General features: G+C 52.1%; 2 protein-coding genes across 5 annotated transcripts; both read right to left on the reverse strand.

Annotated features, from left to right (window-relative positions):
* Positions 1-508: 508 nt before the first annotated feature.
* LOC101070620 (G protein-coupled receptor kinase 5-like) lies at positions 509-19230 on the reverse strand. 4 transcript variants are annotated; one of them, XR_003886601.1, is made up of 17 exons: positions 18564-19230; positions 10622-10717; positions 10434-10546; positions 7555-7632; positions 7259-7356; positions 7073-7165; positions 6730-6793; positions 6519-6659; positions 6253-6443; positions 3703-3740; positions 3526-3615; positions 3240-3448; positions 2378-2515; positions 2133-2270; positions 1912-2043; positions 782-1829; positions 509-748 (listed from the first exon to the last, which is right to left on the reverse strand). XR_003886601.1 is itself a non-coding variant. In XM_029829617.1 (16 exons), exons 2-16 carry the CDS (start codon positions 10681-10683, stop codon positions 1746-1748), a joined length of 1665 nt encoding a protein of 554 aa, XP_029685477.1. In that variant the 5' UTR covers positions 10684-10717; positions 18564-19230; the 3' UTR covers positions 509-1745. The 4 variants fall into 4 exon arrangements, 3 of the variants coding, with proteins under 3 accessions (XP_029685477.1, XP_029685476.1, XP_029685475.1); XM_029829617.1 differs by having other exon boundaries at positions 509-1829; positions 10434-10542; XM_029829616.1 differs by having other exon boundaries at positions 509-1826.
* Positions 19231-19755: 525 nt separating this feature from the next.
* LOC115247560 (U6 snRNA-associated Sm-like protein LSm1) lies at positions 19756-21411 on the reverse strand. Its single transcript, XM_029829661.1, has 4 exons — positions 21250-21411; positions 21093-21161; positions 20867-20982; positions 19756-20457 (listed from the first exon to the last, which is right to left on the reverse strand). Exons 1-4 carry the CDS (start codon positions 21293-21295, stop codon positions 20287-20289), a joined length of 402 nt encoding a protein of 133 aa, XP_029685521.1. The 5' UTR covers positions 21296-21411; the 3' UTR covers positions 19756-20286.
* Positions 21412-21416: the final 5 nt, after the last annotated feature.

The raw sequence follows: 21416 nt of genomic DNA on the forward strand, positions 1-21416 counted from the left end.
CTCGGGTTGTTGGAGTTGATGGTGATGAGAAAGTGACTGAGGTTCTGCAGGATGTTGACATGAGGAGATGAAGCGTTAGCAGCTCTCATCCACTGGTTCTTCCTCACCTTCGCTCTGCTGACTGTTGCAAAGCTGAACTCAGGCTGCAGGACGATCGTCGCTTATGAGTCAGGAGAGGAGGAAATAAAGGAAAGAACAAAATGCCCGACAGTCCTGAAGCCACGCTCCTGTCAGGGGCTCAACTGAGGAACCTTTCAGGAGACGCTCGAACCAGCCGGCCAAAGTTCATCTAACCAGTCATTCAGGTCCTGCAGACTCTCAGTGGGGGGAGCTGGAAGCTGGTGGAAGTGGGGCTCCAACTCGCAACCTTTTTGCTGTAAGGCCACAGTGCTAACCACTAGTTATAGTGCACGCGCATACACACACACACACACACACACACACTTCCTGCTCTGCTATTAACAACAGTCGTGGAGAAGCTGGAGGAATAAGGAGGAAACGGCAGGAGACGACTCGCTCTAGAGTTTATTGGGACTGGAAGGACAGAGGTTAGCTTTGGCTTCCACATGCACTCCTTACATGAAGGTGCCCCCCCCCACCCCTTCCGAGTTGGGTCTCGATCGTGTTCTTGGTGAATCTGACGACTGTAGAAGAAACCAAGTGCTTCAGATCATGCTAAAAAGGAGGCACTTCTGTCTGAAAATGGCTGGTTCCAATGTTACTGAATGCTCGGACCAGCTGTCAGGACCTGACCAGGACCTGACCAGGACCTGACCAGGACATTCTTAAGGACAACGAGGCCTTTTGGCTGTGCTGCTGCAAGAAGGTCACTTCTTCGTTTGGTTGGTCTTTTCTGGCTCCTCAGGCACCTTCCTGCACCTCATCTCCAGGAGGATACACCTACATGACCATGAAGACCCCGTTAGGACACAAAACACCAGGAAGAACCCTCGGACACGTGAGGCATTTAGAAGAGCTGCGGTGGAACCTGGACGTGTGGTGAAGATGGAAGGTTTTCTGGTGAAGATGAAGCACAAGTGTGACCGGAACAATGACAGGAAGTGGCATCCAACAACAAAATGCCACAATCTCCTCAAACTGAAGGAAGCCGGTTCTGTTCCCGACAGCCTCTTAATTCAGACTCCACCTCAGGTCAGGGAGAAAGGATGACGTAAACCCAGGAACGTGTCCGGGAACGATGGGAGGAGCTAGAGAGATGTCCATTCTGACACCTTTCCATGCAGCCAAACACAACGTGATTGTGTGTTGTCGGAGACGTCTGCGGGCTCAGATCCAGCAGGCTCCAGCACTCAGAACCTCTTGGGGGTAGCAACCTTCAGGAGAGCAACATGACGACGCCAGGCACCTGAAATGTCATCTTTGGCCTGAGTATGTGGAAAAAAACTGCACATTTGAGCTTGAGGTGATGGTTTGTGAATGTTTGGGAGTTTTATGAGGTACGTTAGCTGGAAATATCCCCAAAGAAAAGGTGGTCAGAGACGCCAGGAAGAGCGACGAGCTGGAAACGAGAGCGCCTCCACCGCTCTTCCTGGGGTCAGAGCCTCTGGTCTTCAGCCCGTCCGTCCTGAGGAGATCAGAGTCTGCTTTATTCAAAACCTCTGTGAAACGCTGAGGCCTGGATCACAGGCCCGGAAGGCCCTCGCAGCTTCTTCTGTGTGTGTGTGTGTGTGTGTGTGTACATGATGCAGGGTTTCTTCTGTGGCTCCCATTCGGTCACTGTTCCACTAGGGGGCAGAGTTGGACATGGAGTCCACAGAGTGCACGCTGGAAGACTGCAAACGGCTGTGGGCTATGGACGCCTCTGGCTGCTGCAACAGCGAGACAGAGTGTGAGTTCCTTCATTTGGTGCGTTCTTTATGTGTGTGTGTGTGCGTGTGTGTGTGGACTCACATGCCTCCTGAAGATCCTGTCCAGCAGGCTGCGTCTGGGCAGCTCTGGTGGGTGGTCCCAGTCCAGATCCGGAGGCCGTGAGCCTTGAGGCCCAAACAGATTCAAATCTCTGAAACACTCTGTTTCAATCATCTGCAGGAGGAGCAGAGGAGAGGAGGGAAAAGGCTCCTGCTGATGAGACTCCTCACGTCTCTGTAACGCTGTGATGATAATACACACACCTCGTTCTGCCATGGGATGGAAACGCTGCCTGTAGCAAATTTAGCGTAGAAGTCGGTGTCGGTCTGGTCCAGGTTGACCCCTTTAACGGTGGAGAATTGCTCAATGTCCAACACATCCTTGCAGTACACTGCTCGAGGCTGGGAGGGCAAAAGACACGACCGTCTCAGCACCTCAGTTAGCATCACTCGTTAGCATCACCCTGGCGTTCAGGACTTAATGTCAGAGAGGAGAGAAAAAGACTCACGTCCGGCACAAAGGGAGGCTCGACTATTCCAGCCTCCAGCCTCTTAAAGTTGATGTTTCTGAAAAACGACTGGGCCACGACGCCCGAGGCTCCGTCCAGCAGGCAGCCCAGCCGCCGCTTTGGGTCTTTGTTCAGCAGCTGAGTGAGCGGCAACACACACACACACACACACACACACACACACACACACACACACACACGTTAGCTCATCTGAATTCAGGGTGTGTCAGTAACTTTAACAGTCAGCGTTGGTGAAAACGTTGCTTTGACATCATGTCATGTGTAGCGTTAGCATGACTCAGCACGTTTCCCTGGAGTCGAGCGGCCAGTTCTGATTGATATCGTGTCATGTGTAGCGTTAGCATGACTCAACACGTTTCCCTGGAGTCGAGCGGCCAGTTCTGATTGATATTGTGTCATGTGTAGCGTTAGCATGACTCAACACGTTTCCCTGGAGTTGAGCGGCCAGTTCTGATCATATTTGTGCTTACATAAACAAAGAGAAAGCTGCTTTTTGGATCTGTGACGACACCATCAAGGTGCTCCTGACGGCGCCGTCGAGGAGCTCCTGACGGCGCCGTCGAGGAGCTCCTGACGGCGCCGTCGAGGAGCTCCTGACGGCGCCGTCTTCAGGTCTTTATTCTTCCTTATTTTGCCACCTGTTAAAACGAGGGTCCTCTCACAGGATCCGAGTTCCGTGGGTAGCAAAACTGGGATTCTCAAAACTGGGACAAACACTGAAGTCAGATCAGAGAACTGGGACCCTCGTGTCCATGGAAACGCACTGAACGTCCTTATTTTGCCTGGCCAACACCATATTAAAGAGCAGCTGATGTTGAGCCGCGGTTCCATGGGTGCTGACCAGTCGACAGATGGCCTTGGTGTCCTCAGTAAACTTGTCATCATAATCCTCCTCCTCCTCGTGCACCCTGCGCTCCACCTCCTCGCGCTTCACGCGCTCCTTGCGGGCACGGAAGGGCGAGCGTCCGGCCGTCATCTCATAGATGAGACAGCCCAGCCCCCACCAGTCAGGGCTCATGCTGTACCTCTCGTTGCAGATCACCTCTGGAGCTGAAACACATGGAGGCAGCTGTTCTGGATCTGGTTGATCATGAAGGACTCCCGTGATGATGATCGCAGGATCTCACCCATGTAGCCCACAGTGCCCACCCTGCCTCTGATCAGCTCCCCAGCAGGTACTTTGATGGCCAAGCCCAGGTCAGAGATGCGGATGTTTCCTGGAGGAAAGCACGAGTCAGCACTTTCTCATTGATGGCTGTTGTGTGGGAAACACTCAGAACCACAGAGGAAACATCAGGACTCACCATTGTCATCTAAGAGGATGTTCTCTGGTTTCAGATCCCTGAAGAAGAGACAAGAAGCCTGAACATATACATCCACTATACATCATCACTTCCCCTTTAAGGAATGCTCACCAACTGTGGAACATCTACTATCTATGGATTAAGAACCCTATGGATGGTCTCCATGGTTTAGGCAGAAAGCCACAATGAGGAGATCTGAAGATGTGCCTCTTCCACCAGCGCTACGTCCATGAGCATTGTTGTTGATGTGCATCTACTGGCCCTGACCGTCCCAGAGAGGATCCCTAACCTCAACAGAACATGGAACATGCTTGTGGACATGCCTCATACATGGTTTAGTGTGAACTCTACTCTAGCACATACCACATTTTACATTTATCTACAAACCACCTACAGAAGAGCAAAACAGAGAAGAGAACTTGTTTTTAGGACCTTCTATTCAAAGTCCAAATCAATAATCAGGCAGCTGAAGCACCTTTGAGACCTTTGAGACCACCAGCTCCAACACACTGATGAGGGACACGCACACACAGTGGGACCGTCCAACCCCCCACCACCAACAGTCTCCTTGGACCAGGCACACAGAACCCTGGAGATGACCAGAACTGACTCCAACGTCACAGTCAGGCTCAACGGTCAAATACTGGGACATTCCCAATGGAAAAATGCTGGAATGCTGATGGTTGGCAACAAGACCATCTGGTACAGAAAGAAAGATCTGGAAAGAACCGACTCTTAATTCCCGACTAGTCCTGGAGCCACCCCCTGTTCACGGACGGGGGAAAAAGGGCCCACTGGAGGGAGGTGGTGATGAAGGAGTAGCGACCTCACTGTTCTTCCTGGAGCTTGAGGTGGAGCGGGTGAGAGACTTCGAATATGAGCGTCCACGTGAATGAGGACCTAGCCTGGACACTCGACACCACGGCACGTCATGTGACATCCTCAGTAGCGCCTCCAGCTGCGTTAATGACAGCTGCCTGGAGTTGCATCACCATGTGATACAGCAGCACCGCTGATGTGAACCTTCAGTCACCACCCAAAGTTCATGACCCTCGGTGAGGATGGGAGCATAGACTGACCCGGTCAGGCCCACCGATCACGTGACTGAGTGGGCTGCACCATCCGCCTGCCAATCTCAAGCTCCATCATTCCCTCACTTGTGAACAAGAGCCTGAGATACTTCAATTGAGACAGGACCTCTTCACCAACCCCAAGAGGCAAGCCAGCCTTCTCCAGTCCAGAACAAGGGCCTTGGATTTGGAGGTGCTGGTTCTTGCTCCATATTCAGCTGCAAGCCACCCCAGTACAGGTTAAAAGTCCTGGCTTGATGAGGAAAACAGGACATCATTTGCAAAAAGAAGAGATGAAATCACGTGGTTCTAAAATTGGACTCTGGCCCCTGGCTACACCTAGAAATTCCATCCATAAAAGTTATGAAGTGAAGTGGTGAAAAAGGCCAGCCAGGTCGAAGTCCAACATGTAGATGGATCTGACTTACTGCCGACAACCAACAGCGAGATTGTGGTAGCCAGGGTGGATTTGCCCGCCCCGATGCCTTGCCTTTGAGGAGCTTGCTAACTACCCTAATGCACTTTGGTTTGGGTGGCAGGTCAGAGGAATTGAGGAGTAGAAGTGTTCCTTCCAACGTCCCCAGTTGAGGCTAACAGCTCCCCACCCACACCGTCAACATTATTGGCAGACCACTGTCAGAGGTTTTCGAGTCCAACCTATAGTCCTTCTCCACTGCCTCACTGAACTCCTCGGAGACTTGGGTCTTGGTCTCCAGGACAGCCTGGGCCATGGCTAGCCTGGCCTGGCCTGCCTGTACTCGTCAGCTGCTTCAGGAGTTGACGATTCCTTACGTCCAGTGTCCACCGCTGATTTGGGAGACCTTGCATCCATAGCTCCAAACTGCTGAGGCAGATAACATGTTCCACTCTGGCTCAAAGTCCCCCCCGAAGGTCAATGTCCCAGATCCCCTCAGAATCTGGCAGAAGGAGGGCTCAGCCAGACATTTCCAACAGAACCTCACAATAATCTTGGGTCCACCAGGTATTCCTCCCCAGCGGACCCAACTCACCACCAGGTGGTAATCAGTGTCCAAGACAGGTGGCTGGAGATCAGATTAAGCAAAAACAAAGTCAATCATTGACCTCTGGCTTGTGTTGACATTTTAAGATGAACCCAACTGGCAGAAACTCGACCACAGAGACCCAACCACAACCCTGCAAGCCCCAACCCTAGAGCTGGCTCCAGAGAGATGGTACTGCCAAGCCGAGCTCAAGAACCTCAGCCTGGCTCATCGCCTAGGACCTGGGACACCCTACTTGGGGTAAAATGACCCCCAGACAACAAAGCTCCTTGGTTCAATTGGGTGCATAAACCCTTCCACCACAATAAGGTGGTGTTTAAAGGGGGGGTAGCTCCTTCATATTTATCCTGTATTTGGAGTTGTTTTTACTCTTTCTTCTTACCACCTTGATTTGTGTTATTGAGGGCAAATAAGACATTTCCTTGTGCAGGAATCATGGAAATGAAATCAAAAGTCACCTATAGACAATTGATTCCCTGTGCAAGTGTTCCAGGCCACAGCAGATCTGAGCCGCGTAGAACTGGACCCTCTCTCTGTCAAAGCCAGGGGTGCCCATGTTGTAGATGTGGAACTTCAGGTCTCCACCATTCATGATGGTCAGCACCAGACAGAGAGCATCTTTGGTCTCATAGGTATATGCTAAGCTCACCTGTGAGATGAGAAGAAGGAGGGGTGGACTGAGGAACCCAGCAGGAACTACTGCAGAACGCAGGTAGGTACTCACAACAAATCTGCTGTTGACGTTTTCCAAGATCACTTTTTCGTTGAGAGCCATAGATTCTCCTTTCCTTTTCTTTATCCTCTTCTTCTCCAGCTTCTTGCAGGCATACATCTTTCCTGTAGCTCTCACCTGACAAGCACACACCTGCAGCACACGTGCATCTGGTCACTGCAGCTTTCTAGCATCAACCTGCATCACGGCTTCATGACCTTACCTCTCCGAATCCTCCCTTCCCTAGAACTCGGTACTGCCTGAAGGTATCTTTGGTGACGGGTTGCCTGGCAGACCACAGAAGCAGAAAAATCCATAAAAGCTCTAAGCATCGCCAACCGGATCAGTCAGCCGGTGTTGGAACTGGATTCAAGGTCCTTTTGTTTGTCTCATTATTATCATCATCATCATCATCATTTCCATGATTTCTTATGCTTTTTTAACCCCTGAAGATTTGAAGTGTGTTGAAAACAGCCAGGAGCAGGAAATGAGCAGGTGCTTGTTCCTCAGCTGCCGGTAGCATGTGGTACTTTAGCTAGCAGCTCTTGCACAGGCGCTTCTCTCACCTCTCCAGCATCTTCCACTGCAGGAAGCGGTCGAAGAACATGCTGTTCTGGTAATCAGCAAACGGAGCTCCGCGCAAGTACTCGTGGACGGCCCTGAGCCAGAACACAACATCAGCAGTGCCATGTGCACGTGGACGGCCAGAGGTTAAGGCAGGGGAGAAGAGCACGGGTGGACGGGACACTCACGTGCGACAGGTGCTGAAGATCTCCCTACGTGGACTTCGCTCGAGATCCCGCCGGCACTGGTCTGCAAACACCTCAACAACGTTGACATGCTGAGGGGACTTCGTCACACACAGACATTTACAGGCACAGAGGAGTCACACGTCAGCATCGCACCACAGGCAAACACGCACAGCCTGAAGTTAGGGGACAGCTTGACTCCTGATTGGGTCCTACAGGTAACAGGCGCTGCCTCATTTAGCGCCTCCTTGGTTACAGATGAAATGCTCTGGCTTTGATCTTTGAAGAGAAAAACCTACTTGTTTTGACAGAAAGGTCTTGATGATCTTGTCCCCCTGGTTCCTTCTTTTTTCGTCAGGTGTGACCTCGTAGTCTTCCTGGACAACAACAGGATCACACTGTTGTCAGCTGTCCTCGAACAGGACAAACAGGTGAACATCAACGACATCTGTGTTCCACCTCCGCGCTCACAGATGAATATTTAACTGCATTCATCAGAACTCCTCCACAGGTGAAACGATGCTTTCAAATCTTTGACTGTTGGCAGACGCTTGAATGCATCCCTTTTATTTAACTTATATTTATAACCAGGTTAACTGTAATTATTAGACCATCACCTCATCTCAACCAGGTTAACTGTAATTATTAGACCATCACCTCATCTCAACCAGGTTAACTGTAATTATTAGACCATCACCTCATCTCAACCAGGTTAACTGTAATTATTAGACCATCACCTCATCTCAACCAGGTTAACTGTAATTATTAGACCATCACCTCATCTCAACCAGGTTAACTGTAATTACTAGACCATCACCTCATCTCAACCAGGTTAACTGTAATTATTAGACCATCACCTCATCTCAACCAGGTTAACTGTAATTATTAGACCATCACCTCATCTCAACCAGGTTAACTGTAATTATTAGACCATCACCTCATCTCAACCAGGTTAACTGTAATTATTAGACCATCACCTCATCTCAACCAGGTTAACTGTAATTATTAGATCATCACCTCATCCTAACCAGGTTAACTGTAATTATTAGACCATCACCTCATCTCAACCAGGTTAACTGTAATTATTAGACCATCACCTCATCTCAACCAGGTTAACTGTAATTACTAGACCATCACCTCATCTCAACCAGGTTAACTGTAATTATTAGACCATCACCTCATCTCAACCAGGTTAACTGTAATTACTAGACCATCACCTCATCTCAACCAGGTTAACTGTAATTACTAGACCATCACCTCATCTCAACCAGGTTAACTGTAATTACTAGACCATCACCTCATCTCAACCAGGTTAACTAATTACTAGACCATCACCTCATCTCAACCAGGTTAACTGTAATTACTAGGCCATCATCTCATCTCAACCAGGTTAACTGTAATTCTTAGACCATCACCTGATCCCAACCAGGTTAACTGTAATTATTAGACCATCACCTCATCTCAACCAGGTTAACTGTAATTACTAGACCATCACCTCATCTCAACCAGGTTAACTGTAATTATTAGATCATCACCTCATCTCAACCAGGTTAACTGTAATTACTAGACCATCACCTCATCTCAACCAGGTTAACTGTAATTACTAGACCATCACCTCATCTCAACCAGGTTAACTGTAATTACTAGACCATCATCTCATCTCAACCAGGTTAACTGTAATTATTAGACCATCACCTCATCTCAACCAGGTTAACTGTAATTACTAGCCCATCACCTGATCCCAACCAGGTTAACTGTAATTACTAGACCATCACCTCATCTCAACCAGGTTAACTGTAATTACTAGACCATCACCTGATCCCAACCAGGTTGACTGTAATTACTAGACCATCACCTCATCTCAACCAGGTTAACTGTAATTATTAGACCATCACCTCATCTCAACCAGGTTGACTGTAATTACTAGACCATCACCTCATCTCAACCAGGTTAACTGTAATTACTAGACCATCATCTCATCTCAACCAGGTTGACTGTAATTACTAGACCATCACCTCATCTCAACCAGGTTAACTGTAATTACTAGACCATCACCTCATCTCAACCAGGTTAACTGTAATTACTAGACCATCACCTCATCTCAACCAGGTTAACTGTAAAAATAACCAGTCTCTGTTTGGACTGGTCAGGGTTGTGGGACAGTTGGTGAAAGACAAGGACGGAGGTCCAGGTGTGCAGGGCTGAGGCTGTGATGGTGCCCTGGTGGCTCCCCTAGGCGTCCTCCTGCCACCGTTCCCACTGCCCCCCCCCTGAGGAGGAACGTTAGAGTGAAGCGTGTGTGTGCGTGTGTGTGCGTGTGTGTGCAGCTGTGTGTGCAGCTGTGTGTGCAGCTGTGTGCAGCTGTGTGCAGCTGTGTGTGCAGCTGTGTGTGCAGCTGTGTGTGCGTGCGTGTGTGCAGCTGTGTGTGCGTGCGTGTGTGTGCAGCTGTGTGCTGTGTGCTGTGTGTGTGTGTGCAGCTGTGTGTGCAGCTGTGTGCAGCTGTGTGTGCGTGTGTGTGTGCAGCTGTGTGCTGTGTGTGCAGCTGTGTGCAGCTGTGTGCAGCTGTGTGTGTGTGTGTGTGTGTGCAGCTGTGTGTGCAGCTGTGTGCAGCTGTGTGCAGCTGTGTGTGTGTGTGTGTGTGCAGCTGTGTGTGCAGCTGTGTGCAGCTGTGTGTGCGTGTGTGTGTGTGCAGCTGTGTGTGCAGCTGTGTGCAGCTGTGTGTGCGTGTGTGTGTGTGCAGCTGTGTGTGCAGCTGTGTGTGCAGCTGTGTGTGCGTGTGTGTGTGCAGCTGTGTGCAGCGTGTGTGTGCAGCTGTGTGTGCAGCTGTGTGCAGCTGTGTGTGCGTGTTGTGTGTGCAAGCTGTGTGCTGGGTGTGCGCGTGTGCAGCTGTGTTGCAGCTGTGTGTGGCAGCTGGTGTGTGCAGCTTGTGTGCAGCTGTTGGTGTTGTGTGTGTGCAGCTGTGTGTGCAGCTGTGTGTGCAGCTGTGTGCTGTGTGTGTGTGTGCAGCTGTGTGTGCAGCTGTGTGCAGCTGTGTGTGTGTGTGTGTGTGCAGCTGTGTGTGTGTGTGTGTGCAGCTGTGTGCAGCTGTGTGTGTGTGTGTGTGTGCAGCTGTGTGCAGCTGTGTGTGCGTGTGTGTGTGCAGCTGTGTGTGCGTGTGTGTGTGTGCAGCTGATCGTACCATCGCGTCCAGCAGCTGGATGCAGAGATCCAGGTTCACCCTGGTCTCACAGAACAGCCGGAAGAGAAGCCGTCCGATTGGCTGCCTCTCACAGACGCTGAGGTAGCTCCTGTCTGGAGACACACACCTGTCACAATGTGGGCAACACACACACACACACGCACACACACACACACACACACACACACCAATGCTGTTCCGCAGCTCCGCACACTGGCTTATATGGGGGAAACGAAGGATCTCTTTCCATTTTTTGCTCCTCCCTTTCCGCTTTCCTCCCCCACCTGTGGGGTGAGACAAGAACAACGCTGTGATAAAGTTCTTCACTTTTCAAGGTTATTTCTTTCAGGGGTGAAGAAGAGTCAGCCCAGGGTCCAGAGGCCTTCATGAAGAGGTTTCTAACACTCTTTCCCATTCAGTGTGTGTGTACACGGACATGTGTGTGTGTGCAGTCATAGTTGGGTGTGTGGAGAATGGACAGGAGGAGGAATACAGGGACCTTGGGGAGAGTTTTGGTAGGTGGAGCAGGGAGAACTGTAGTGTGCTGGGGAGCAGGCATTAAAGCAAAGGATGCTAACAGACTCAACAAACTCATCAAAAAGGCAGGGTCTGTTGTTGGCTGTAGACTGGCAAACTTGGACGAGGTGGTGAGGGACAGGATGGTGTTGAAACTGTGGACAATCATGGACAGTCCCTCCCACCCCCTCCATAACACAGTGGACAAACTGAGGAGCAGCTTCAGCAACAGACTCCTGCAGCCTCGCTGCTCTTAGGAACGCTACAGGAAGTCCTTCCTGCTGTTAGACTCTATAATTCATCCAAACCCAGTCAATATGCTGTATATATGCTTATAACGTTCTAATCTTATTTGTATTTATTTATTCTGTTTCTATACTTTGTAAATACAAACCTCGTCTACAGTTATATTCATCCACGTTAGGCTGCTACTACAGTTCAGTTTCCCTACGGGGATGAATAAAGTCCATCTTGAATCTTAAATGCACGTGTGTGTGTATTTGTGAGCCACAGGCCACCTCCCGCATGCTTGGATACTGTCTCCATGGTGATCTGGGGTCTTCTGGGTCCTCCTCTGAACCATCATGACAGGCTGAACATCAGCAGGAGGGAGCAGCCTGAACTTCAACAGCTCCACATCAGTCTGACCGCTGCTGCTCCATCTGACTGTTCAGGTCCAGTTGAGGTCCAGGTCAGGTCCAGTTCAGGTCCAGTTCAGGTCCAGGTCAGGTCCAGGTCAGGTCCAGTTCAGGTCCAGGTCAGGTCCAGGTCAGGTCCAGTTCAGGTCCAGGTCAGGTCCAAGTCAGGTCCAGGTCAGATCCAATTCAGGTCCAGGTCAAGTCCAGTTAAGGTCCGGGTCAGATCCAATTCAGGTCCAGGTCAAGTCCAGTTCAGGTCCAGTTCAGATCCAGGTCAGGTCCATGATGGAGAAAAACCTTTCCAGTCAGTCAGCAGTAACACAACTCTGCAGACAGGAAGTCAGCAGTAACACAACTCTGCAGACAGGAAGTCAGCGGTAACACAACCCTGCAGACAGGAAGTCAGCAGTAACACAACTCTGCAGACAGGAAGTCAGCAGTAACACAACCCTGCAGACAGGAAGTCAGCGGTAACACAACCCTGCAGACAGGAAGTCAGCAGTAACACAACTCTGCAGACAGGAAGTCAGCAGTAACACAACTCTGCAGACAGGAAGTCAGCGGTAACACAACCCTGCAGACAGGAAGTCAGCAGTAACACAACTCTGCAGACAGGAAGTCAGCGGTAACACAACCCTGCAGACAGGAAGTCAGCAGTAACACAACTCTGCAGACAGGAAGTCAGCAGTAACACAACCCTGCAGACAGGAAGTCAGCGGTAACACAACCCTGCAGACAGGAAGTCAGCGGTAACACAACCCTGCAGACAGGAAGTCAGCGGTAACACAACTCTGCAGACAGGAAGTCAGCGGTAACACAACCCTGCAGACAGGAAGTCAGCGGTAACACAACTCTGCAGACAGGAAGTCAGCGGTAACACAACCCTGCAGACAGGAAGTCAGCGGTAACACAACCCTGCAGACAGGAAGTCAGCGGTAACACAACCCTGCAGACAGGAAGTCAGCGGTAACACAACCCTGCAGACAGGAAGTCAGCGGTAACACAACCCTGCAGACAGGAAGTCAGCAGTAACACAACCCTGCAGACAGGAAGTCAGCGGTAACACAACCCTGCAGACAGGAAGTCAGCAGTACAAATGCGACAAGGAAGTCAGCGGTAACACAACCTGCAGACAGGAAGTCAGCAGTAACACAACTCTGCAGACAGGAAGTCGGCGGTAACACAACCCGGCAGACAGGAAGTCAGCGGTAACACAACACTGCAGACAGGAAGTCAGCAGTAACACAACCCTGCAGACAGGAAGTCAGCGGTAACACAACCCTGCAGACAGGAAGTCAGCGGTAACACAACCCTGCAGACAGGAAGTCAGCAGTAACACAACCCTGCAGACAGGAAGTCAGCAGTAACACAACCCTGCAGACAGGAAATCAACAGTAACACAATCCTGCAGACAGGAAGTCAGCAGTAACACAACCCTGCAGACAGGAAGTCAGCGGTAACACAACCCTGCAGACAGGAAGTCAGCGGTAACACAACCCTGCAGACAGGAAGTCAGCGGTAACACAACCCTGCAGACAGAAGTCAGCGGTAACCACAACCCTGCAGACAGGAAGTCAGCGGTAACACAGCTCTGAGACAGGAGCAGCAGTAACACAGCCTCTGCAGACAGAAGTCAGCGTAACACAACTCTGCAGACAGGAAGTCAGCGGTAACACAACCCTGCAGACAGGAAGTCAGCAGTAACACAACCCTGCAGACAGGAAGTCAGCAGTAACACAGCTCTGCAGACAGGAAGTCAGCAGTAACACAACCCTGCAGACAGGAAGTCAGCGGTAACACAACCCTGCAGACAGGAAGTCAGCAGTAACACAACTCTGCAGACAGGAAGTCAGCGCTGTGGCAGCGTTATCAGTGCAGCTAATGAAGGCAACAACATGGCGGCCTCCTCTCCACTGTTGGGGTGACCACCAAAGACAATGACCACCCTCTACCCACATCTGAAGCAATGATTTTACACCTTCGACGCAGCCATCTTGCACTGGTGGCATCGTGTGCATGCACACACACACACACACACACACACACACATGACCTCATGGGGCAACAGAGCGTCTTCCTGCCATAGTCCCTTTCTTCAGTGCTTCCACCTGCTTCCTGTGGTGCAGCGACCACACCCGCCCAGTCACAATAAACCTGACACGACCACACAACAACTGGGGGAACTGAAGAATCGGCCGTCCTGCTGGTTCACGTGTGGCAGCAGCGACACACACATGAACCTACCGGGGCTTCAGGAGCTTCATTTGGACCTACCGCTCCACAGGTGACTTCCCTGGCTGTGGTCAGACAGGTGATCCAGGAGAGGGAGCTTTCTTCCTGCTAATCTCACCTGATTATTACATCTGCCCAAAGCCCTGAGGACATCATTTGAATCACAGACATCTGTCACGACGAGTGTGTGTGTGTGTGTGTGTGTGTGTGTGTGTGTGTGTGTGTGTGTCAGACAGATAGAGATTGATTGAAGATAATCACTTCCACATGCAGAAAGTTCTCTGCTTTGAAAGGACAAAAAGCCGCAGACAGGACACACTTCCTGTCATGTCACAAGTTTCCTTTTATGTAACATGGCAATGTGGAATGTGAGGAAAACTGTTCAATAGACTCACATTATATAATGAAATGGTGTGTTAAATCTACACACACACACACACACACACACACACACACACACACACACACACGCTCACACAAACACAGACTGTGGATATGGTAATCCATGTTGTTTGCTCATCCATAAAAATGCAGCAGAACAGAGCAGAGTCCACACCAACAGGACACTCCTACACTGGCCCTACACTGGTCCTACACTGGCCCTACACTGGTCCTACACTGGCCCTACACTGGTCCTACACTGGCCCTACACTGGTGCTACACTGGTCCTACACTGGCCCTACACTGGTGCTACACTGGTCCTACACTGGCCCTACACTGGTCCTACACTGGCCCTACACTGGTCCTACACTGGCCCTACACTGGCGCTACACTGGTCCTACACTGGCCCTACACTGGTCCTACACTGGCCCTACACTGGCCCTACACTGGTCCTACACTGGCCCTACACTGGTGCTACACTGGCCCTACACTGGTCCTACACTGGCCCTACACTGGTCCTACACTGGCCCTACACTGGTGCTACACTGGCCCTACACTGGTCCTACACTGGTCCTACACTGGCGCTACACTGGTGCTACACTGGTCCTACACTGGTCCTACACTGGCCCTACACTGGTCCTACACTGGCCCTAAACTGGTCCTACGCTGGTGCTACACTGGTCCTACACTGGCCCTACACTGGTCCTACACTGGCCCTACACTGGCCCTACACTGGTCCTACACTGGCCCTACACTGGCCCTACACTGGCCCTACACTGGTCCTACACTGGCCCTACACTGGTCCTACACTGGCCCTACACTGGTCCTACAGTGGTCCTACAGTGGTCCTACACTGGTCCTACAGTGGTCCTACAGTGGTCCTACACTGGCCCCACACTGGTCCTACAGTGGTCCTACACTGGTGCTACACTGGCCCTACACTGGTCCTACACTGGTGCTGCACTGGTCCTACACTGGCCCTGCACTGGTGCTGCACTGGCCCTACACTGGTCCTACAGTGGTCCTACACTGGTGCTACACTGGCCCTACACTGGCCCTACACTGTCCCTACACTGTCCCTACACTGGTCCTACACTGGCCCTACACTGTCCCTACACTGGTCCTACACTGTCCCTACACTGGTCCTACAGTGGTCCTACACTGTCCCTACACTGTCCCTACACTGGTCCTACACTGTCCCTACACTGGTCCTACACTGGTCCTACACTGGTCCTACACTGTCCCTACACTGGTCCTACAGTGGTCCTACACTGTCCCTACACTGGTCCTACACTGTCCCTACACTGTCCCTACACTGGTCCTACACTGGTGCTACACTGGTCCTACACTGTCCCTACACTGTCCCTACACTGGTCCTACACTGGTCCTACACTGGTCCTACACTGTCCCTACACTGGTCCTACAGTGGTCCTACACTGTCCCTACACTGGTCCTACACTGTCCCTACACTGTCCCTACACTGGTCCTACACTGGTGCTACACTGCTGGTTAGGGTTAGGTTAGGACAGGTTGGTTAGGGTTAGTGTTAGGTTAGGACAGGTCAGTTAGGGTTAGTGTTAGGTTAGGGCAGGTTGGTTAGGTTAGGTTAGGGTAGGTTGGTTAGGGTTAGGGCAGGTTGGTTAGGGTTAGGTTAGGACAGGTTGGTTAGGGTTAGGTTAGGTTAGGACAGGTTGGTTAGGGTTAGGTTAGGACAGGTTGGTTAGGTTAGGACAGGTTGGTTAGGGTTAGGTTATGACAGGTTGGTTAGGGTTAGGTTAGGACAGGTTGGTTAGGGTTAGGGTTAGGTTATGACAGGTTGGTTAGGGTTAGGTTAGGACAGGTTGGTTAGGGTTAGGGTTAGGTTAGGACAGGTTGGTTAGGGTTAGGTTAGGTTAGGACAGGTTGGTTAGGGTTAGGTTAGGACAGGTTGGTTAGGTTAGGACAGGTTGGTTAGGGTTAGGTTAGGACAGGTTGGTTAGGGTTAGGGTTAGGTTAGGACAGGTTGGTTAGGGTTAGGTTAGGACAGGTTGGTTAGGGTTAGTGTTAGTGTTAGGGTTAGGATTAGGACGGGTTGTCCATCCCAGCCGTGACTGGGCCACAGGTGGAGCTACCACAGGGTCCAGGCAAATAAACGTTGGGGAGTATTAAAGGATTGAAGCTTTCAGCAAAACAGGTCCCCTGAAAACACCTGTTGCAAGTGCACAGGTGACTCAGTTCATTCAAATATACTGCAATAAACCTAAATAAAGAAGCCAAATCCACTGTGTGTTTGACGTAGCATCATTAGCATCTCAGCTCCGTTAGGTGCTCATCACCTCGTGGGTCCACATAAGCCGTGCGTGTGGACCCAGGCAGCCACCATGTTCAGCCCAGCTGACAGCACCACCCAGAGCCTCCCACTCACGTCTTTCCACCACAAGCGGCTGCTATTGCTGTGACCTGTTGACCCCTGGAGACGGACTATCTGAGCAGGGTCAAGACCTTAAACTTCTCCTCAAGCATTTCCTGAAGCTTTTTAGCTTCATGGGATGGAGAATTATCCTGCAGACGGAGTGAAAGGGTGAACCTGATCCGCAGCATTGCTCAGGTAGGTGCTATCATCCATATGGGTCCCAGGACCCAAAGGTTCTTCCCATAATGCACTGTGGTTGTCGTCCCCATCAGCCATCAGAGCTGCAGTCGTGACCTGTTCCGGCCCAGACTAGGACACACTTTGGTCCATCAGACCAGCTCAAATCCTTCGCTGCTTCCAAAAGACCAACTTCACCAGCAGAGCCTTCAGATCTGAGCTCCAGGGAGGGGTTGCAGCTGCAGTCCTGGGCTTGTTCCACCAAACATCTCCCTCTGTCATGTTTCTTCTCAACACATCAGCCAAGCATCATGTGTTCATCAGCCCACAGGCTTGACTCGCACAAGTGGGTTTCATGTTTAACTAAGTGGTTCCAGAATGAGGACAACAAAATCTCTCCTCGGCCAACAGAAACATGAAGGTCTGAGGATCAACCCTCAGATAAAAATGAGCTTCTGGGCAGCAGATAAAAGGGCCTTTAACCAGAACCAAAGGAACCATAACAGAACCTCCAGCTGAAGCCATGATGGCTGATGATGAAAGGTGGAATCTTCCAGACGGATGAGTGAAAGGAGAAGGAGGTGACCAGAAGTCAGTCAGTCAGTCAGTCAGTCAGTCAGTCAGTCTGCCTGGGAGCTACTGGATACATGGTGCCAACGCTGTCCCAGGATGTGAGAGACTTTAGCCGCCTCGTGGTCTACCTGCATCTACCTGCTCCAGCCTCCCCACCAGCCCCCCCTCCAGCCTCCCCACCAGCCTCCCACCAGCCGCCCCACCAGCCCCACCAGCCTCCCACCAGCCTCCCACCAGCCCCACCAGCCTCCCCACCAGCCTCCCTCCAGCCTACCCTCCAACCTCCCCACCAGCCTCCCTCCAGCCCTTCCAGCCTCCCCTCCAGCCTCCCCACCAGCCTCCCCTCCAGCCTCCCCTCCAGCCTCCCACCAGCCTCCCCTCCAGCCTCCTCCAGCCCTTCCAGCCTCCCCTCCAGCCTCCCCACCAGCCTCCCTCCAGCCCTTCCAGCCTCCCCTCCAGCCTCCCCACCAGCCTCCCTCCAGCCCTTCCAGCCTCCCCTCCAGCCTCCCCACCAGCCCCTCCCTCCAGCCCTTCCAGCCTCCCCCTCCAGCCTCCCCACCAGCCTCCCCTCCAGCCTCCCTCCAGCCCTTCCAGCCTCCCCTCCAGCCTCCCCACCAGCCTCCCCTCCAGCCTCCCCTCCAGCCTCCCCACCAGCCTCCCTCCAGCCCTTCCAGCCTCCCCTCCAGCCTCCCCACCAGCCTCCCCTCCAGCCTCCCACCAGCCTCCCCTCCAGCCTCCCTCCAGCCCTTCCAGCCTCCCCTCCAGCCTCCCCTCCAGCCTCCCTCCAGCCCTTCCAGCCTCCCCTCCAGCCTCCCTCCAGCCCTTCCAGCCTCCCCACCAGCCTCCCTCCAGCCTCCCCACCAGCCTCCCTCCAGCCCTTCCAGCCTCCCCTCCAGCCTCCCTCCAGCCTCCCCACCAGCCTCCCCACCAGCCTCCCTCCAGCCTCCCCACCAGCCTCCCTCCAGCCCTTCCAGCCTCCCTCCAGCCCTTCCAGCCTCCCCTCCAGCCTCCCCACCAGCCTCCCTCCAGCCTCCCCACCAGCCTCCCTCCAGCCTCCCCACCAGCCTCCCTCCAGCCCTTCCAGCCTCCCCTCCAGCCTCCCTCCAGCCCTTCCAGCCTCCCCACCAGCCTCCCTCCAGCCTCCCCACCAGCCTCCCCACCAGCCTCCCTCCAGCCCTTCCAGCCTCCCCTCCAGCCGGGCCTATAGGGGTGCTCACTTACCCTCTCTGGCTTTCAGCAGCACCGTGTTGGCTACGATGTTCTCTAGCTCCATCACGCACGCAGATCCGGCCTGCAGGCACCTCAGTGGCCGTCTGGCTTCTTCTGTCCCGCTTCCCTTCAGTCCCGGTCAGTGTCTGAAGGACTTGTGCCTCCTCTCAGACTTGGAGCAGATGATACAGGATGTCATACACTTGCTGGTAATGTAAACAGGGTGCTTCGGTTCTTCTGGGCTGGAGGTGCGGCGCTGCATCGCTACCGCGGCCCCTAAAAGCCATTAATCCGGCTTCTTCTGTGTACGTGCGCGCAGAGCGGGACCTTTCCGCGGTTCCTGTGCAGCGGTTCTCCGGGATTCCGTCCTCTTCTAACAGCGGAGGTTGTCAGAGCGAAGCCCGGAATACGGCAGCGCCCCCCCCCCAACACCCTGTGCGTAATCCAAAGGGGCAGGGCGTGCGTGAAGCCAGGGATACCCACATCACTTCCAGGAACAGAGGAAAGATCACCAAAATAAAACCAGGACGCGGGTGAAAGCCTGAATGTGGCGGCGATCCGAGACACTTCAGATCCGATCCGATGATCTGCTGACAGGAAAACCTTCAGTCGGGTCCAAACTTGAAACACAAATATTGTGTTTTGCTGACACGAATAAACAGCTTCAGTCAAGTCCAAAGATCAGATCAGTTTCTACAGAACTTCCAGGTGGGCTGGATCCAGTTTCCAACCCTGCCAGGGACCAGATCAGCACAGATCCTCCTCTGCTGTCCGTGGATACAGACCATGAAGACCTGAAGGTCCAGTGGCCCACAGCTCCAAACGAGGACATCCAGAGGTGCCCCAATGCCAGCTCCATTACCTCCATATCTCCATCCGTGTCGGGTCACACACCAACTCCTCCATCTGTCAGTGGATGGGTCCGAGCCTGTGGACACCATCCACAGGTGGTGATTGGACACACAACCTCATGTCCATGTTGTCTTCTCCGGGACAGCTGACGTAAGGATGAGCGACCTTTATTTTGAAATCGGCCGGACGGTTTTTGTGTCGTTAGAAGTGATGGGACGCGTTTCTGGAAACATCTATGAAAGTCAGCTGCAGCCAGATGCTGAACATTTGGAGCAAGTGTTCGTTCCAGACAGACTGGTTATTGACCGAGGACGGCGGTGATCCAGGAGACTGGAAGAACCAAAGATCACACCCATGCTTCTCTGTTTATTCCAGACAGTTCTAAAACCAGTAAGGAGCCATTAAACATTAACATTTATCAATACTGGCTGGTTTTCCTCAGCCTTTAGTTCACCGTGGGTCCTGGCAGCAGTCACCAGGAGAAGGGCTGGACTACCGACCACAGACAACATTCCCCTTTAAACATCCCATAATTCGTGTGGAGCGGGCGGGCAGCCCCCCGCCTGCAGGACCCCTGACAGGCTGGTGAAGGGCCAGAGAGTCTCGAAAGCAAGTTACATCATGAAAAAATAAATTCTTTAATGGATTTAACAGGTGGCCAGCTGACGTCCAACAAATGCATAATAATAAAACCAAAGGAGAATTCAAAGTGCTTCTATCACATAATTACCGCCACGCTCGTTAGCCTAATTTACCATCATGATCTTCAAGACTTCCCAATCATCGTCATGAAACTCTACAGAAGAGTGCAGCCGTCCACGCGTCCCCCAAAACTCAAAGGTTCTCAGTCTTCTACACTCAAAGCCCGGCTGCTGAAAACAAGTTAATATTCGTCTAAGTTGTCGGCTTTGGGGATGGACAGGCCTCGGTCCTTCAGGGCCTGCAGCTTCACCTTCTCCGTCTCCTGTTTGGCCTGCTGCTCCATCCGCTGCTCCTCCAGGATCTCCTCGATGGAGACCTGCTGCAGGAAGGTGTCGCACGGCTTGTCCAGGTCCTGCAGGGACAGCAGCCGTCTGAATGTTGCGCTCACGCACGGAGGGGGAGGTCTGATCAGCAGGAGACACTTACAAACGGTCTGAAAAGGTCTGTTCAAGCTTCGTTAGGCTAAATTAAATTAAGAACATTGTGTCACCCACTAAAGGCTGAACCTCACAGCCTTTCCAATAATATTGATTTCATAGCTTATGAATCATAACTGATCATGTTTGCCGTCTTGGCTGGGTCGTCCTTTAAAAAGGACCTAGTCTCCATCAACTTCCCAGACAAATAAGCATGATAATAACGGCATTAGAGTAATAACCACATGAATAGTCGTGACGATAATAGCGGTGTGTCGAGGACATTCCAAAGGTGTCACATGTAAGGACAATACGCCTGCATGCGTGTGCGTGTGTCCCACTCACGATCTCTCCCAGCAGAACCACATTCTCCCCCCTCACGATGAATATTCCTCTCGGGATGTCTCCAAACTTCTTCCCCACGTGGATCCGCTCGACCGTCTGGTGGAACACCAGGTTGGCTGGAGGACAAAAGGCGGAGAACGAGTCCAAGACGTTAGGAGCCGGGCTTGGCAGCACCGGCGCCTCCCCGGGACTTTAATCTGTCTGAAAGCATGCAGAGGAGTCCTACCGAACTGATCAATGCTCCTGAGGTAGCCGATCAATGTTCTGCCATCTCGGAGCAACACCAGGTGCTTCTCTGAGGGACCAAACCAACAAACGCACACGGTTATTAATGCACCACACGGGGCCAAGACTTCCCCCTCCGACGCCGGGCGGACTCTTACTGTCAATGTCGTCGATGAGGCTCGCTGTCCCTGGGACGTAGTTCATGTTGCGCTGCTCGTGGTTTGCTAATTATCGTATCTAATTAAACGTTCGCCATGAATTTTTCAAAACATGACTCCTTCCTCAGAGCACCGGAAGTTGTTTTATACATAGCCGGTGAACTTCC

The sequence above is a fragment of the Takifugu rubripes genome, chromosome 21 (assembly GCF_901000725.2).
Source record: "Takifugu rubripes chromosome 21, fTakRub1.2, whole genome shotgun sequence".
Lineage (NCBI taxonomy): Eukaryota > Metazoa > Chordata > Actinopteri > Tetraodontiformes > Tetraodontidae > Takifugu > Takifugu rubripes.

Bases quoted from the DNA above. Each gene is read 5' to 3' on its own strand.
- LOC115247560 (XM_029829661.1), bottom strand. From the start codon at position 21,295: ATGAACTACGTCCCAGGGACAGCGAGCCTCATCGACGACATTGACA. The intron at 21,162-21,249 runs GTAAGAGTCCGC...TTGGTCCCTCAG, and splicing joins CCTCATCGACGACATTGACA to AGAAGCACCTGGTGTTGCTC. The intron at 20,458-20,866 runs GTGAGTGGGACA...CTGTCCCTGCAG, and splicing joins TGGTTCTGCTGGGAGAGATC to GACCTGGACAAGCCGTGCGA.
- LOC101070620 (XM_029829615.1), bottom strand. From the start codon at position 18,615: ATGGAGCTAGAGAACATCGTAGCCAACACGGTGCTGCTGAAAGCCAGA. The intron at 6,444-6,518 runs GTGAGTACCTAC...CTCATCTCACAG, and splicing joins ACGTCAACAGCAGATTTGTT to GTGAGCTTAGCATATACCTA. The intron at 3,616-3,702 runs GTGAGTCCTGAT...GCTTTCCTCCAG, and splicing joins CATCCTCTTAGATGACAATG to GAAACATCCGCATCTCTGAC.